At 35.3% G+C, this 17,052-nt stretch overlaps 1 protein-coding gene across 4 annotated transcripts in view; it reads left to right on the forward strand.

Moving 5' to 3' along the window:
• The window catches only part of NUBPL (NUBP iron-sulfur cluster assembly factor, mitochondrial), a 227,801-nt gene that overhangs the window by 202,067 nt on the left and 8,682 nt on the right, over positions 1–17,052 (forward strand). For all 4 annotated transcript variants that reach the window (XM_063090625.1, XM_063090627.1, XM_063090628.1 and 1 more), the window contains 2 exons: positions 13,179–13,299; positions 16,593–16,675. In XM_063090625.1, the coding sequence (XP_062946695.1) occupies positions 13,179–13,299; positions 16,593–16,675 (204 nt within the window). The remainder of the gene's footprint in view (positions 1–13,178; positions 13,300–16,592; positions 16,676–17,052) is intronic.

Raw genomic sequence — 17,052 nt, forward strand, 5'->3', positions numbered from 1 at the left:
GCACAATCTAAACACTCACTATTAATGTAATATAATATAATTAATGTCATTTATAATTTTTAGAAGGTTATCATGAAACAGATAAATTTATCATTCACAGAGTTTATATATTTGGCCTAGGTACTTTTACTAGTCCCTTTATTTGCTGATAAAAATTTCAGTAAGAAATTTTAAAAAGTGAGCACTGTCTTTGAGATTTTCTTTTTCTTTGAGTATTTTAGTTGAGCCTAAACCATTCTCTTTATATAGATTTATTAAACTGCTTAAGTTATTTACAGTCTAAAATTCTGCATTGTTTTAAAATTTACATTATTTAAGGTAGGCTAATTGCTGTCACAAATAGACCCCAAAATATATAATGATGCAAGTACAGTAGAAGTTTATATCTTGTTCATGTAACAGTACTAGTAGATGAACAGGTAAGCAGGGTGGCCTTCTTCCATGCAGTCATTTAGGCTGTTAGAGCCTCTGTCATTTTCAAATGTGACTTACAAGGTTACCCTTGGGGCGATCTTCATTCTAGCTCATTCTAGCCAGCCAGAAGGGAATGACAGTACAGAGACATGTACGTGGGAGATTTTTATGGGTCGGGCCTGGATGTGGTACACATACTTCTACTCATATTCTGTTAGTTAACACTCAGTCACATGACCACATGTCACATTTCTCAAGGAGCCCAAGAAATGTAGGTTAGTTGTGTGCCGAGGAAGATGAGACCATGGGTTTTTTTTTTTTTTAAAGATGACCGGTAAGGGGCCGAGCCCGTGGCACACTCGGTAGAGTGCTGCGCTGGGAGCGCAGCGACGCTCCCGCCGTGGGTTCGGATCCTATATAGGAATGACCGGTGCACTCACTGGCTGAGTGCCGGTCACGAAAAAAAAAACGACAAAAAAAAAAAAAAAAAAAAATGACCGGTAAGGGGATCTTAACTCTTGACTTGGTGTTGTCAGCACCACGCTCTCCCAAGTGAGCAAACCGGCCATCCCTATATGGGATCCAAACCCGTGGCCTAGGTATTATCAGCACCACACTCTCCCAAGTGAGCCACAGGCTGGCCCAGGACCATGGATTTTGATGAGTGGCTAGTTAGTCGATGCCACAGTTGACCTGGCAACAAATATATAGATTAAAGCCTAATGCTGGTCACTGGACTTATTTCTGAATAAATAATTCTAAAAATTCAGACTTGCAAATATTTATTTATTTTATAAAAGAGAGAGAGAAATTTTACTTTTCCTGCTAAAAACAAAGAAACAAGAAATCCTATTGTACTATTGAGCTTTTTAGTATTTATTTGTAAAAGTTAATGATTATATTGTCTTATAAGAAAAATCGGATAATTGCCGCACCTAAAGTAGATGATTTTTGTGAATGTTTTCTTTGCATTTTCCATAGTTTTCCATTTTCATTAACAAAGACCCTACGAGTTGTTATGTGGAACCCCTTCTTGGTGATGAGGATCACAATTGTGGTCTATTGTTTTTCTCACAAAGAAAGCGTTTATGGCAGTAGTTTAATCATTTGGACCAAGAGTTCACGTCCTCAGCTTTGAATGCCTTCAGAATTCATATGTTCATTATGTCTGTCATAGGACTTTTTCAGCATCTAGTTTGTCCTATTTTGTTTAATACTCTAGTCTAATTTTAAGGTACTTGTATTGCTTTAAAAAACAACTTAGATATAGGTAATCTTATGTGAAAATGGAGGCAAGTGATACATTTTTTCTCTCCTTTTCATACTTGAGCATAGTTTTTCCTCTTTGATCATCAAGTGGTCTCATGTGATTCTGTGGAAAGTTTATTCCCTTTGATGTATTTAAAGAATCTTTCAGTATTGGCTTTGGAGGCCTTGCAAGGTGCTGTTGGCATTCTTTTTAGGAACACATATTAAGTAGTTCACTCATGGCATATCACATGTGGCTTCTTTCACAACTGGGCACCTTTTTAATTTTTAGAAAAATGACTTCAGTAATAACCTTTATAGGACTGGATAGTATTCTTCATCTAAGCCATAATTACACCTCAGAGACTAAAGATGTATGCTCATTTGTGTCTCTCCCCAGGATTTTTCAGAAGTCCATATGTGCTTTAGACCAGAATGCTGTTCTATGTTATTCACATGAATTAAATTCATCTAACGCAACAACCCTGTGAGGTAGAGAACATTATTTTCCCCCTTTTCCAGGTAAGGAAATTGTGGTACAGAAAGGCTAAATAGCTCACATAAGGTTATCCATCTGTTTAGAGGGGTATCTGGGCTCCTATAGCAAGCAGTCTGCTTTACAGAGCCCACATTCTTAGCTACAATGTCTGTGGATAATCTAGAGTTGAGGTTTAGTACTGTGGACATCCCAGGATATCACAGGGTGAGAAATTCTAGGGTATAAGAAGAGTCTTTATCAAATTTGCTTATCATTGAGATTCTGATTGTTCAGGTTAGGCAAGTGAAGCCAGAGGAAACTGTTGGATTGAAAAATGGTGATGAGTTAAGAAGCCATAGGTTCTGTTCACAGTCAAGAGAGATACAGTGAGGGTGGTAAGGGGAAGGGGAGTTCCATACCCAGAATTTTGGAGAAGGGGATGAAGTCTAAGGCTTGACTGTAGTACTGAGTGATAAGGATGGTTCAAATCAGGCCTGCCCTGTAACTGTGCTCTTAATTACTATGGTAAATCACTCTACTAATCTATATTGACTCATCCTTATTTTAAGCCACCTCGTTGCATGCACAAAATCCTCTAGTTCTTTTCCTTGTCATCTTATTTGGTAACTTCCACAGACAAACTGATGACCCAGCTAGTTTGAATTTTGGCTTTGTCATGTATTAACTGTGTGGCCTTAAGCAAATAATTTAGCCTCGTTCACTTTTGTGAAATAGGGATGATAATGGTATTGGTTATTATGGCAGTTAAGTGAGATTATATACACAGTATTTAGCATAACCTTAGTGCATGGTACTATTAAAGGATAACTCTGAATGCTATTGTTATAGTGGTAGACAATCCTTATTTTAGAGATGAAGAATTCAAGATGTAGAGAAGTTGAGTGGCACCTCGTGAACTCACAGCTAATTAGTTGGTCCCTGAGAGAAGCACGGATGCAGGCCTCCCATTTATTATTCCTTCTATGTCAGACTACTTCTGAGAGACAAAACAAGAACACCCACTCATTTTTCAAAATTATAATATCCATACACATGCTTTAAGGAGTATACCAAAAACTGGCTCAAGGCTAATGGAGAACTAAAAAGCACTTATGAATCTAATCTATTTCAGTTATTATTATTCTTTCTCCATTTAACAATGAGTTTTTCCTCCTCACTTTTTCTTGAATCATAGCTTTTAATCCTCATGACAGATTCCAGCCCGTAAGTATTTAAACTGATTGTAACCTTGAGAAATTGGATTATATAGTAGTCTGAAATTCTTGCTTGTTACTTACCTGAATCTGGGTTTAAAATGCCAAGAAGAAATTAAAATTGGGGCCTTTTGAGCCTGCTTAATTCAATACATTGAGACACAAAAATTTAATATTCAGAGCAATGTTGATATTTTAAGAGAGGCAATTTTTTAAAAGTTAGTAAAAGAAGTACCCTTCTGAGCCAATGATGGGTTGGAATAGCATAAGAATAACATAAAATAGCATAGAAGGTTTGTGGTGGCTGATGTTAGGTGTGTAGTGTTTGCTTTCTTTCAGTAAAACTGAGGTAAAAAGAAAAAAGGACTTTATTCTTTGAAGAGGCATTACAAAATGATTGAGCATGCTTACTGCATCTCAATGGCATTATGTAAATTAGGCTATAGCAAAGCATCTGTTTTTTAATGTTTCTGCTTTCAGAGGGTACACGCAATTGCTCTGTAATAAACAGAAACAGCTCAACAATATATATAAAATATTCACAAGATGTAAGGCTTTGGGCAGGGGGATCATGTTATCATGAATTCTTTCCTATTTAAAAGAGAAGAATTTTTTATGAACAAAATTGTAATATGGATATTCAAATATTTTTCCTTATTATGTTAGTTGCTCCCATTCAAAACCTCACTGATTACAGAGGACTGCTTTCAGATGAACTAGAGCAGTGGTTTCTAAGCTTTTTAATACTCAATGCATTCTTTTAAATTTTTCCCCAGCTAACCCTATGTTTTGAAAAAATTGTTTGCCACACAGTGTGCATATGTTAATAACTAATTTCTTTTCTCTTTTTTAATGAATCAAAGATAGAATGTATATAACATATTTATTTATATATATGACTATATACACACACACACAGAGTTATATACGTAACTGTTGTATGAGCTTCTGCGCAGAATGAGGTAGCCCTGCAGAGAGTTATCACACTTGGTTAATGTAATTTCAGCTAAAAGCAAAGAAACTTGATAGTTTATCTATTCTGTGTATTCTTGAAAGTAGATGTTTCATTTCTGTTCAATTTTTTAAAATATTTACAATAATAATCATAAAACCTGATAAAATATTTTTACGCACCTTTAGGGCCTTAAAACATTAGGTAGGACAACTACCAAAATAGATTCTATAGTCAAACTTCAATTGTTTAGAGCACCACTGTCCGATGGGAAAAAAATCTGAGCCACAAATGCAATTTAATTAAATTAATTAATTAATTAATTTATTTTTAAAAGATGACCAGTAATGGGATCTTAACCCTTGACTTGGTGTTGTCAGCACCATACTCTCCTAAGTGAGCTAACCGGCCATCCCTATATAGGGATCTGATCCCATGGCCTTGGTGTTATCAGCACCACACTCTCCCAAGTGAGCTAACCAGCCATCCCTATATAGGGATCTGATCCCATGACCTTGGTGTTATCAGCACCACACTCTCCCAAGTGAGCCACAGGTCAGCCCCTAAATGCAATTTTAAAGATTTTAGTAGCCATATTTTAAAAGGTAAAACAAAGCAAAACAAAAAACATGTGAGGTTAATTTTAATAATATACTTAATGCAGTATATTCAAAATACTTATATTATCATTTCAACATGGAATCCATATAACAATTATTGAGAACCAGTCAAGAAAGGAATTGTGAAAAAAACAACAACTGATAATCAATTGAAAAAATAGGCAAAAGACCTGAACGGGTACTTTACAGAAGAGGATGTACAAATGACTACTAAACATGTAAAATATACTCAGCTTCATTAGTAATTATGACAATGCAAATTAAAACCACAGTAGAAAGGATAGCTGGGCAGTCTGGAGGCATGAGGAGAGAATGGAATGCAACTGCACCTCTGCATGTTTCTTTCACCACCTCTAACTGAAGGAAGCCATTAGAGTGTAATGCCTGAGGTTTCACTTCCAACTTCCAAATCTCGTGCCATTTTACTTTGGATAAAATTTAACCAGGAGCCATGTAGAGAAGAAAAGTCTAAGAAATACAGTTTCCAGTTTAAACAGGTGGACAGTTGAGCAACCCAGCACAATAAGATTCTACTATGGACCCACCATACTTGCTAAAATTAAAAAGGCTAATAGTATCAAATGTCGAGGCTATGGAACAGCTGGATTCTCATACATTGCTGGTGGGAGTGTAAACTGGTAGAACTTTACTGGGAAACTTTGGCTTTTTTTTTTTTTTTTTGTGACTGGTAAGGGGATCACAACCCTCGGCACAGTGCTGTCTGTACCACACTCAGCCAGTGAGCGCACTGGCCATCCCTTTACAGGATCCGAACCCGCGGCCTCAGCGCCACCAGTGCCACACTCTCCGAGTGAGCTACGGGGCCGGCCTTGGCCTTTTTTTTTTTTTTTAACTGAAGTTAAATATGTGTAACTTAATACCCAGCATAAAAAGAAGTGTGAATAAAAACATTCATAGAAGTATTATATACAATAGCCAAAACCTGGAAACAATACAGATGATCCAACAGGACAATGTCCTTATAAAATCCTAGGATTACATGAAAATAAACTATAGATACATGGTTTAGCTGGATGAATCATAGACACAAAAGAATATGTTGCACGAATGGAATCACATCAAGTTCAAATCAAGATAAAATTAATTTATGGTGTTAGAAATCAAGTTAGAGTACAACTTTGGGAAAGTGTTTTGGAGGATATACAAGAAGACTTAATGTTTTATTTCCAAACAGGGTCTTGCTAACATGGGCATACTTTATGACAAGTCCATTCTGCCATACACTTATGATTTGTATGCCTTTTTGTGTGTGTTCACAATATACTTTGATGAAAAAGCTTTAAAATAAATAACTTGTAAACTTAAAAAAATTATCGAGACATTTTTCATTCCTTTGCTTGTACTAAGTCTTAAATATACAGTGTGTATTTTATACTTACACGTCTCAATTCTGAACAGCCACATTTCAAAAGCTCAGTAGCCACGTGTGGCTAATGGCTACCTTATTGGATGTGCGGGTCGATAGCCCACCATTTCAGAGGTTCTCTGGGGTTAGGCTTTTATTTCAGGTCTTTTGTTGGAGTTTTAGTTAGGAAGAATAGGGAATTGTTCCTTCCAAAGAACTCATCTTAATTTTACTACTACCTGTTTGTTTTTATACAAACAAAAAGTTGTTTTTGTGTGCAGGGTCACAAGATGCCTAGTATACTCTTGCTTTGGTTATTTGTTCTCATAGTTTTATTACCATTCTCATGACCACCTTTTTTTTAAAAGTAAGCTTTTTATTGACATATAACATACATTCATAAATGGGCACAAATGATGAGTGTATAGCTCAATGAATTTTTACAACATGAATGTTCCCATTGTTCATATTCCAAAAAACAGAACAATAGAGAGTCTGGAAATAAATCCTCATATTTTCAGTCAGTTGATTTTCAACAGAAGTACCAAGAATACACAATGGGAAAACAGTTTCTTCAATAAATGGTGTTGGGACAACTGGATATCCACATGCAGAAGAATGGAGTTAGACCCTTATTTCACACCATATACAAAAATCAACTCAAAATGGATTAAAAACTTAACAAGACCTGAAATTGTAAAACTGCTAGAAGAAAACATAGGGGAAAAGCTCTATGACATTGGTCTGGACAATGATTTTTTGGATATGAACCCCAAAAGCACAGGTAACAAAAGCAAAAGTGGACAAATGGGATTGCATCAATCTAAAAGTATCCTGCACAGCCAAGGAAACAATGAACAGAGGGAAGAGACAACCTATGGAAGGGGTGAAAATATTTGTAAATCATACATCTGGTGAGGACTTAATATCCAAAATATATCAAGAACTCAAATGACTCCATAGCAAGAGAAGAAATGACCCAATTAAAAAATGGGCAAAGAATCTGAGTGGACGTCTCTCAAAAGATGACATACAAATGGCCAACAGGTATATGAAAAAATGCTAAAAATTGCTAATCATCAGAGAAATGCAAATTAAAACCACAATAATATATTACCTCACACCTGTTAGAATGGCTGTTATCAAAAAGACAAAAGATAAGGGTGGGAGAAGATGTGGAGAAAAGGGAACCCTTGTACATTATTGGTATAAATGTAAATTAGTACAGCCATTGTGGAAAATAATATGGAGTTTCCTCAAGAAATTAAAAATACTACCATATGATCCAACAATCGCACTCCTGGGTATATATCTCCAAAGGAGATATATATATATATATCCATTGGTATGTCTTCTTTTGAGAGATGTCTATTCAGATTCTTTGCCCGTTTTTAAATTGGGTTATTTCTTCTCTTGCCAAGGAGTCATTTGAGTTCCTGATATATTTTGGATATTAACTCCTCACCAGATGTATGATTTGCAAATATTTTCACCCCTTCTGTAGGTTGTATCTTCACTCTGTTCATTGGTTCCATGGCTGTGCAGAAGCCTTTTATATTGATGTCAGAGCGCTACCTGCCGTGGGATAACTCCCAGGTTCATTGCAGCATTATTCACAGTAGCCAAGATATAGAATCATTCTAAGTGTCTGTCAACAGATGAATGGATAAAGGAAATGTGGTGTATATACACAATGGAATACTATTCAGCTTTGAAAAAGAAGGAATCCTGTCATTTGTGACAACATGAATGAACCTGGAGGACACTGTGTTAGGTGGAGTAAGCCAGGCACAGAAAGACAAGTACCTCGTGATCTCAGTTATATGGGGAATCTAAAACAGTTGAACCAGGGATTTGGGGGTGAGGGGAGATTGGGGAGATGTTGGTCAAAGGATACAAAATTTCAAAAAAAGAAAAAGAAATAGAACATTACCAGAACCCTAGAAACTCCTGCCTTGTGTCAACTTGCAGTCACTACCCCAGAATAGAACCCAAATTATCACGATAGATTAGTTTTGCTGTTTGTAATTTTTTTATAAATGGAATGAGATAGTGTGTACTTTGTTTTATCTGGCTTATTTTGCTTGAAATTATGTTTGTGGATTCACTCATACTGTTGATTGTAGCTATGGTTCTTTCATTCTCATTGCTGTGTAGCGTTCTGTCATGCATACCACAATTTGTCCATTTTACTGTTGATGGATAATTAGGTAGTTTTTCATTTTGACTATTATGATTACTGCTGTTATTTTTGTACATGTCTTTTAGTGAATATTGTGTTCACATTTCTGTTGGTACATAACTGAGAGTGGGATTGCTGTGCTGTAGCATAAGCATGTATCAGTTTAAGTAGATACTGCCAGTTTTCCAAAATGGTTGTACCCACTTATACTCAACTGAAACAGTGAGTCTTAGTTGTTCCACATCCTCACTAACATTTGGTTTTTGTTTTTGATTTTTGGTTTGTTTTAGTTATACTGACATTCATATTTTCTAATCCAGTCTTAAGCATAAATTTACTTTGTATATCCTCTTTTGTGGAGTATCTCTTAAGTATCTTGCCCATTTTTTTTATTGTATTGTCTGACTTTTTCCTATTGATTTGTAGGAGTTCTTTATATTCTCTGGGGAAAAGTCCTTTGTCATATGTGTGTATTGTAGATATCATCTCCTGCTCTGTAGCTTGCCTTTTCATTCTCTTAGTGATGTGTTTTGGTTAGTTTCTTATTTTTAATGTAGTCCAATTTAATTTTAAAATTTTCATTTATGTTTAGTACTTCTTTGTATCCTGCCAGGAAAATCTTTGCCTGCCTCCAAGATTATAAGTATGTTTGCCTGTTTTCTTCTAAAAGTGTTATTGTTTTACCTTTCACACTTAGCTCTACAATCCACCTGGAATTAATTTTTGTGTATGGAGTAAGGTAGAAAGTTAAATTCATTATTTTCCATATGGATATCCAATTAACCTGCAGTGTCATGTTGTCTCTATTGTAAATCAGTGACTTTTATGTATGGGTCTTTTCTGGGCTCTCTGTTGCATTCCATTACAACCAGCTTTTTAAAGAAAATCAAGCAAAGTGGCACATGTGTGGGAAGTTCTTAAGATGAGGAAATTCTAGAGTTAAGTGGAATTTGTTTATTCAAGATGACCTATGAAGCAATATTAGGGAATTTATCCTTAAACTGGAAGAAGTTATGTATTATCAGTAATAGAGCCAAGCTTAGTTGTCAGAACCTCTGACTTTCAAACATATAGAAGGTTCTTTATCTCCAAACTTTTTTGATTATACATCCTTATCAGTAAATGATGTCTGAGCATATATCCCAATATATGTATATTTATTTGTCACGTATATGTATATGTAGTATACATATATTGCTACATTAATGTTATTTTCATCATAAAATATACACAAAATTAAAAATTACAAAGGAAATCATGCAGTAGAAATAGAAGTTCTAATATTTTCTTCCTACACCCCTGTATCAGGCTAGATTATGTGTGTTAACAACCCTCAAATTTCAGTGGCTTAAAACAACACCAGTTTATTTCTCTCACGCTACATGTCCATGGTGGTTTGGCTTCAGCAATCTTCTCTGTTGTTCTTACTCTGGCACCCAGAATGACAGAGCAGCCACCATCTGGAGACTTGCTGGTCACCAGGACAGAGGGAAAAACAATGGGGAATTGGCATTTAAAGCTTCGGCCCAGATGTGACACATGGCACTTTTGCTCCCATTTCCTTGGCCAAACAATTTACATGTTCTCACCTAATTGCAGAAAAGGAATATCCTAACCTTGTGCCCAGGAGGAGAACTGGACATATTTTAGGCAGCACTAAAAATGATTACCTCTCCCATGATTGTTTTTAGAGAACACAGTCCTGGATTTGTGTTTATCTCAGAAAATAAACACACAAAGATAAGTCCTTTTAGTTTTTTCCATATTTCATGTTCTTCTTAAAACCCTACAGTCCTGAGTAATGAGTCTGCTACAAATACAGGCATAGTGGCCTCTCTTGCTTAAAACCCTTGAATGGCTTCTCTTTCCACACATTGTATGACCCAGACAACTTATTAAAGCCCTACCTTTCCTGCCTCATCTCACACTACTCATACCACACCTAAAGTGAAATAAGCCAGGCACAGAAGGAGAAATACTGCATGTTCTTGCTCATATGTGGGAGCTAAGATAGATAGATAGATAGATAGATAGATAGATAGATAGATAGATAGATAGATAGATAGATAGATAGATAGATAGATAGATAGATAGATAGTTGAACTTTCAGAAGGAGAGAGTATAACCATGGTTACTAGAGGTGGGAAAGGAGAGGTGGAAGGGGGAATAGTGAGAGATGGACACCAGACTCCATCACCAATTATAGCTAGATAAGAAGAACAAGTTCTGTTGGTGTACAGAACTGTTGAGCTAGGCATCTACAATAATTTACTGCATGTTATCAAATGGCTAGCAGAAAGGTGATCAGATGTCCACATCACAAAAAAATGATTAAGTTTTGCAATGATGAATGTGATAATTACCCTGAGTTGATTATCACACATTGTACACATGTATTGAAATATAACTGTACCCCATAAACATGTATAATCATGTTTCAATAAAAAAATGAAATAAAATAAATTTTAAAAATAAAAAAAAATGGTCTCAGACAAGCCTTTCAATTCCTTGAAGGGAGATACATGCTCCCTACTTTTGTCTTGAATGTTTTTCTTCCCTTTCTTCTTGTTTTTGCCAGTTATTCTGTAAGTTTTAGGTCAAGTGTTTCCTCAAGGAAGCCCTCTCTGACTCCCAGAGTAGATGGAGTCTTTTCTCCTCTACAGTCTCATAATACTCTGTATTTTGCTTCCAGAGAAGTTGTTCCATAAAAAATAAGTATGTTTTTTCACTGCTATTTATTCAATCCATTTTTTCCAATTAGAGTGCAAGCTCCAAGGGGGCAAGGATCAAGTCTGTTTTGTTCACCACTCTATGTCATCCCTTGTGTTTAGCCATTAGTGGCATATAATAAGAGCTCATTAAATACTGCATTTGATCATAGTTTTATATTTTATGTCCATGACATTAATGTAGTCTATAGAGAGCTTGTCTGAGATATTTATATAATCCATAGAGAATAATTCAGTAATAAATAAATCACACAAACTGCAAATATACTCTTGCTCCATGCCTATGTGTGTCTTGGGGAGTCTCAAAGATTCCAAGGTAAGAATGCTTTTCCTGTTCTTCCTGAAATGAAATCACATAGATTTCCATTTTCTTTGTTTTTCCTTTTCTTATTTCTTGAGTTATATTTTTGTGTTTAAGTTGAAAGCCCTACAGTGAGGGGTTATATCACATTTTACAAAAATGGTAGTAAAACTGCCCAAGCAATAAGTATATTATATAGACATAGTGAATATACAAATAAGCTGTGTGATATTAAGCTGTGTTTTCTTTTAGCTTTGTAGAGATAGTTCTCAATTACCAAAACAGAGTATGATTTATTTCTTGTGATACGTTGCATCAGCAAAAGGGCAGATATTAGATGCTTGGAAAGTGCTTTGCTACAAATTTATGTTCTTCACTATTTGTCTTCATTTACATGTGTTGTGGGCAATTTTAGTCTTTCTGTTCCTCTTTTCAGGAAGAATAATGGATTTTATCACCTTGCCTATATATAGTTTCATTGTGGACTGTCAGTGCTATTCTTCATTTAAAATGCAAATGTTCTAATAATCTCCTACAATGGTAATCTTATGGTAAAATAGAATGATACAGATGTTGTTATCTCTAAGCCTCTGATAATAGTGTTCTGCATTTTTATTCTACAAGAGAGCTACTACTTTCATCAGTAAGAAAGTAGGATTAAAAGGAACATGAATAAGGATTATATTTGTAGAGCGTGTCCATTTATTCAACAGTAGTGTTGATTATTAAGTGTCTATTTCATGCCAGAACCTGGGGAAACTCAGAAAGAGGTGGACATTTTCTATGAAACTTTAAAATTTTGTTTCAAACAATAACATTCTGATAAGAGCTGAGTTTCATCTTTTGATAGCACTGTCAGTTTTCTTAGCTATGGAGTGCGGATGATAAAATATGCATCTCATAACGTTCTTGTGAGGAGTAAATAAGATAGTACATTTAAAGCACTTATCCGAGTGCCTGGTATATACTAAGCACTCAGTATATGTAAGCTATTATTTACTATGAGACCTCATCCACAGTTAACCTCTTAAATAATAATTTTCCTCTGTTTCTTCCCTCTTATTTTTCCTCACGTTGTTGTCACAGCTAAATTTCTAAAACACAAATCTGATTGTGTAAAACTACCTCTTTGATACCATCTCAACTTTAAAAACCTGTAATGGTTTCCTGTCTGAAGAAGAAATTCTCAAATACATGGATAGCACTTAGCACCTTATCATCTGACCCTTATCTTCTTTACCAAGCCATCTTCTGCCTTGACCACCCACTGTGCTGCAGCCCAACGAGGCCACACAAAGTTATATTTTGCTGCTGTGGCTTGTGCTTTTCCTTCTGCCTACAGTTCCTGCTGTAGGCTTCAACTCTCTTGTCACCACCAACCGAAGAAACAATTGTCCACGGGCAACTCAAAGATTTCTCTTATTCTTTCTTGGCAGAATTTTTTGGTTCCTGTTTACTCATCTCTCTTTAGCATTTATCACAATATTAAAGTTAATTACTGTACATACACCTCGCTCTTTCACTAGCTTGTGAGTTCTTTGAGAGCAGAGACCATAACTTACTCATCAGAGTATCATTAGAACCTAGTGTGTGCTCAATAAAAACTTGTTGAACTAATGTATTAAGGTCTGGTTTAATTTTGTTTTTATTTCAATATGTTTTTTTTTATTCTAGGTTCTTGGCCTTGTCCAAAACATGAGTGTTTTCCAGTGTCCAAAATGTAAACACAAAACTCATATTTTTGGTGCTGATGGTGCAAGGAAACTAGCACGGACCCTTGATCTTGATGTTCTCGGTAAGACCAAAGGATGCTGTTTTGTAGAAGAAGTTGCAGAAGGGAAAGTGGGGGTGAAGCTTGGTGATAAGCAGTTTCTCAGAAAATGAGATGCATTTGGCTTTGTGTCTTAAGTTAGTATAGTACAGTTCTATGAGCTGAACTTTCTTTGGCTTTTTTGAATGGGTTTGTTCTGCTGACTATAATAATTTCTACTATAGATAAAAAACTGCTTATAACTTAAATTTGAGGAGAGAGTTTTGTAGTCCAGATATTATGATTTGAAGCTGTATTTTAAATGATGGTCATCAGTTTGTTTGCTAAGTTGGGCATACATCTCTCAGTGTAAACGGATGTACATGAAATACCTGTTTAGTATGTTGTAGCAACCTCTGGAAGTGTCAGTTCTTGGTGCTCATGTAAAATGCCTTCCTGATCAGTTCCATATTTATCAGTCTTTCTGCTTTAGAACGCCAATATTTACTATTTTCTGCAATCTTTTTATGTATTTGCCATGCCTGTAAAGTATGGCACCTCAAATTTACATTGTATGCACTGTTTACAACACTGAATTGAATAATTAGTTACTACTATGAGAAGAATTAAAATTGTGTTAAGTGAGCAAAACAGATTGTGGATAAAACATGATTTTTCAAAAATCCACAAACAACTTAATGGACTTTTTAGAAAACATGTTTCGATATTCTAATTGTGAATGAGTTTCTGTTCTGGGCAAAGGCAAATGTTAGATGCTGAATAAAGGAGGCATTGAGTGAATTATTAGTTTTATGTAGTTAAAAATTAAGATCCCTAAGAGATCAAGGAATTTCAAAACATTCTGTTATAATTAAGTTTCTAAAAGTTGATGTTAAATGTATTATTATTATTATGCATTTGCAATATAACAGTCACTAAAATACTAGGTGAATACTAATGATATATTTTGATAGATTGCTATAATTATAATCACTAATTATGTTCTGCAACTGTTTTTCATTTAACTAATGTAGAAAGTTCAATTTTCCAAATCTGCATAATAATGTAACAGATTGACATTTACTTATATACTAAAGTAAATGTGTAATTATAATGGCATTATTGAATTATACTGACAGTATTGTAATTCTCTAACTTACAAATGAGTGGTACAATTTTGTAAGTCAGTTATTTAGAATTTGAAACATTGCAGAGAAAAATGTTCTCACATATGGAAGTTTCATTTTAACCAACAGTTCACAGATGTACAGTTACCCTAAAAAAGTATCAGAAACACTGATTACTGATTATAAAAACTGGATAGACAGTAGACTGCTGTGTCTAACAATGTTATAGGAAAAATCATTTAGAGTTCCAACTCAGGATGCATCTGTTAATGCAGTCATGGGGTCCCAGAGGGGTCTCCCATGAACAGCAGCAGGGAATCCAATTATGAAGAGGTGGGAATTGGGAATGAGAAACTGAAATCAGGGAAAGAGCTCTCTCAGCTGTGGCCTGCTTGGTCGAAGCCTGCAGGAACCCTAATTTGTTTTTTACTGACTCCCTGGCAGCCTCTTAATTTGTTTTCATCCATTGGGTTGTGTTTAAATGATTATTTGGTAAAATGGCTCTTCAGAATCTTATCCATATTTACCTACAGGGACAGTTTATGCATAGTAGTTAAGGTCTCAGACCCTTTCACAGAAAACTCTTTAACCTGTTATGTGTCTGAAATGTGCCTTCACTTCTTTCAAACCAAGCCCTGAAAGGTACTTTTCACACCCAGGCTGCTCCTCTCTAACTCCATACCTTCACTTCTTTTTATCCCTCTCTAGTTAACAACTGTTAACAGCTCATAATTACTACTCTCTCTCGTGACCTATTTTCTAGCAAGGTTTTTTTCTTTCCTGGTCTACTCTTCTGTGTCTGTAGTTAAGATTGTGAATCTCTGGAGGGCAGAAATGATGTCACGAGGTGGCTGTATAAAGAAGGTTTTACTCTTTTTTTCTTCTGTTTCTGCAGTAGAAAATAAATCATTCAGGATTCCTTACTATAATTGCAGTTTATAAATCGAGGAAAAAAACTCTATGGATTTACAAGTATTTTCTATAACTTATTTTTCTCTGCCCGCCCATGACAGTCTTAAATTGATCTATAGAATAGACATCAAATTTTCTGAAAAGCTGATCTTTAAATGGCTCCTGAAATAATCACATATTTTGTATTCATGTATGAGGGCACTTCAAAAAGTTTGTGGAAAAATAGAATTAAAAGATAATATAGATCTTTCCACGAACTTTTTGAGGTACCCTCATATTTGGCTTTGGATATTAAAGAGACTTAAAGAGTACATTAAGCAAAATTTTCTGACATTAGGAGCATGAAATATCTGTTCCTCTGCCATACACTTCATAATATAAATTGTAAAATTGTGTAACTTCTGCTTTATTCACATTGCCTGGCATGGTGCTGAATGACTTGTTTACACAAAACACACACATACACATACACGTTTCAATAACCATTGCATGGATTTGGAATGATTCTGAGAATGCTGAATACCATTCAAGGGCACACAAGTCAACTTTTCTATTTAAGACTCCATTTACTGCATTTTAAATCTCTGCCTTTGAAAGACTTCATTTGTAATGGTGTGAAGAGTATTTTGGATAATGGGTCAGCATTTTGCTCTTAAATCCTGCCAACTCAGAAAACACACACAACCTCTCCAACCTCAGTCAGTATATTGGAGGCTCAAATTATATACTTCCTGAGATCTCATCAAGCTCACAAGTTATATGTAATGCTACACGGATTAGTAAATAAGAGAATAATAATTCTATCTGATAAAAAGGCAGATGGTTGAGATAACAGGTCTGGTCTACTTTTCAACAGTTCCCTTAGCTCACCCGTCTGCCAACATCAGGAAGATTATTTTATTGTACTTTTTGGGGACTACTTTGCCTCCTCATCTTTTCCTCTTCAGTTTCCTCTTATTATGTGGTATTACAGGGAGAAATAATTTACAAATGTTTTCCAAGCCATTCCTTGCTAGGAGACCTCTAGCAAAGAATCCATCAGTCATACCTTGATTGGCTGCCACACAGCTTTCATGTATACATATGCAATCACCGTACTACCCTCAAATGGAATAGTTTGCCCTAATTTTCATTTGAAATTTTTTTTTACAGAGATTTAGCAATTTGAGAATAGTCATAATTTGAGTTGATTTGAATCTGTTTAGTTCAAATTTTGTTTCTTTCCAGAGTTCAAATAGTGAGATTCCAAATGCCTGTAAACTTTTCTGGTACTAATGGATATCTGGTGGGCTCTTCTAGGAGACATTCCTTTACACCTTAATATAAGGGAAGCTTCAGATATAGGCCAGCCAATTGTGTTTTCACAGCCTGAAAGTGATGAGGTAAGTTACATTTTTAAGTATGTATTTTTATTTCTTTTTACTGGATATATACTTTTTAATATACAGAAAAAGTCGAGAAGATTAAGCTTATCTGTTTGCAGTGCATATATATAAACAAGGATTAATTAATTTGTCCAAAGCATCTTGGAATTACTCACTGTTTTATACAGTAGGCTGCCAGTGCTGGCTTCAAACTCTCAGCTGAACAAATTTACCAACAGAGACCAGTTTTCTCCTGAAGAGCATGACCAATGAGCGTTTGTAAAATTCTTATCTTGCTGGCTAGTGATAACTAACTGCTCAAGACTGTATATTTCAGCATGAGAAGTTCAGCTGATTGTCAGAAGAAAGAAACCTAATGTAAGAAAGTATTGAGT

This window comes from Cynocephalus volans, chromosome 3 (assembly GCF_027409185.1).
Source record: "Cynocephalus volans isolate mCynVol1 chromosome 3, mCynVol1.pri, whole genome shotgun sequence".
Lineage (NCBI taxonomy): Eukaryota > Metazoa > Chordata > Mammalia > Dermoptera > Cynocephalidae > Cynocephalus > Cynocephalus volans.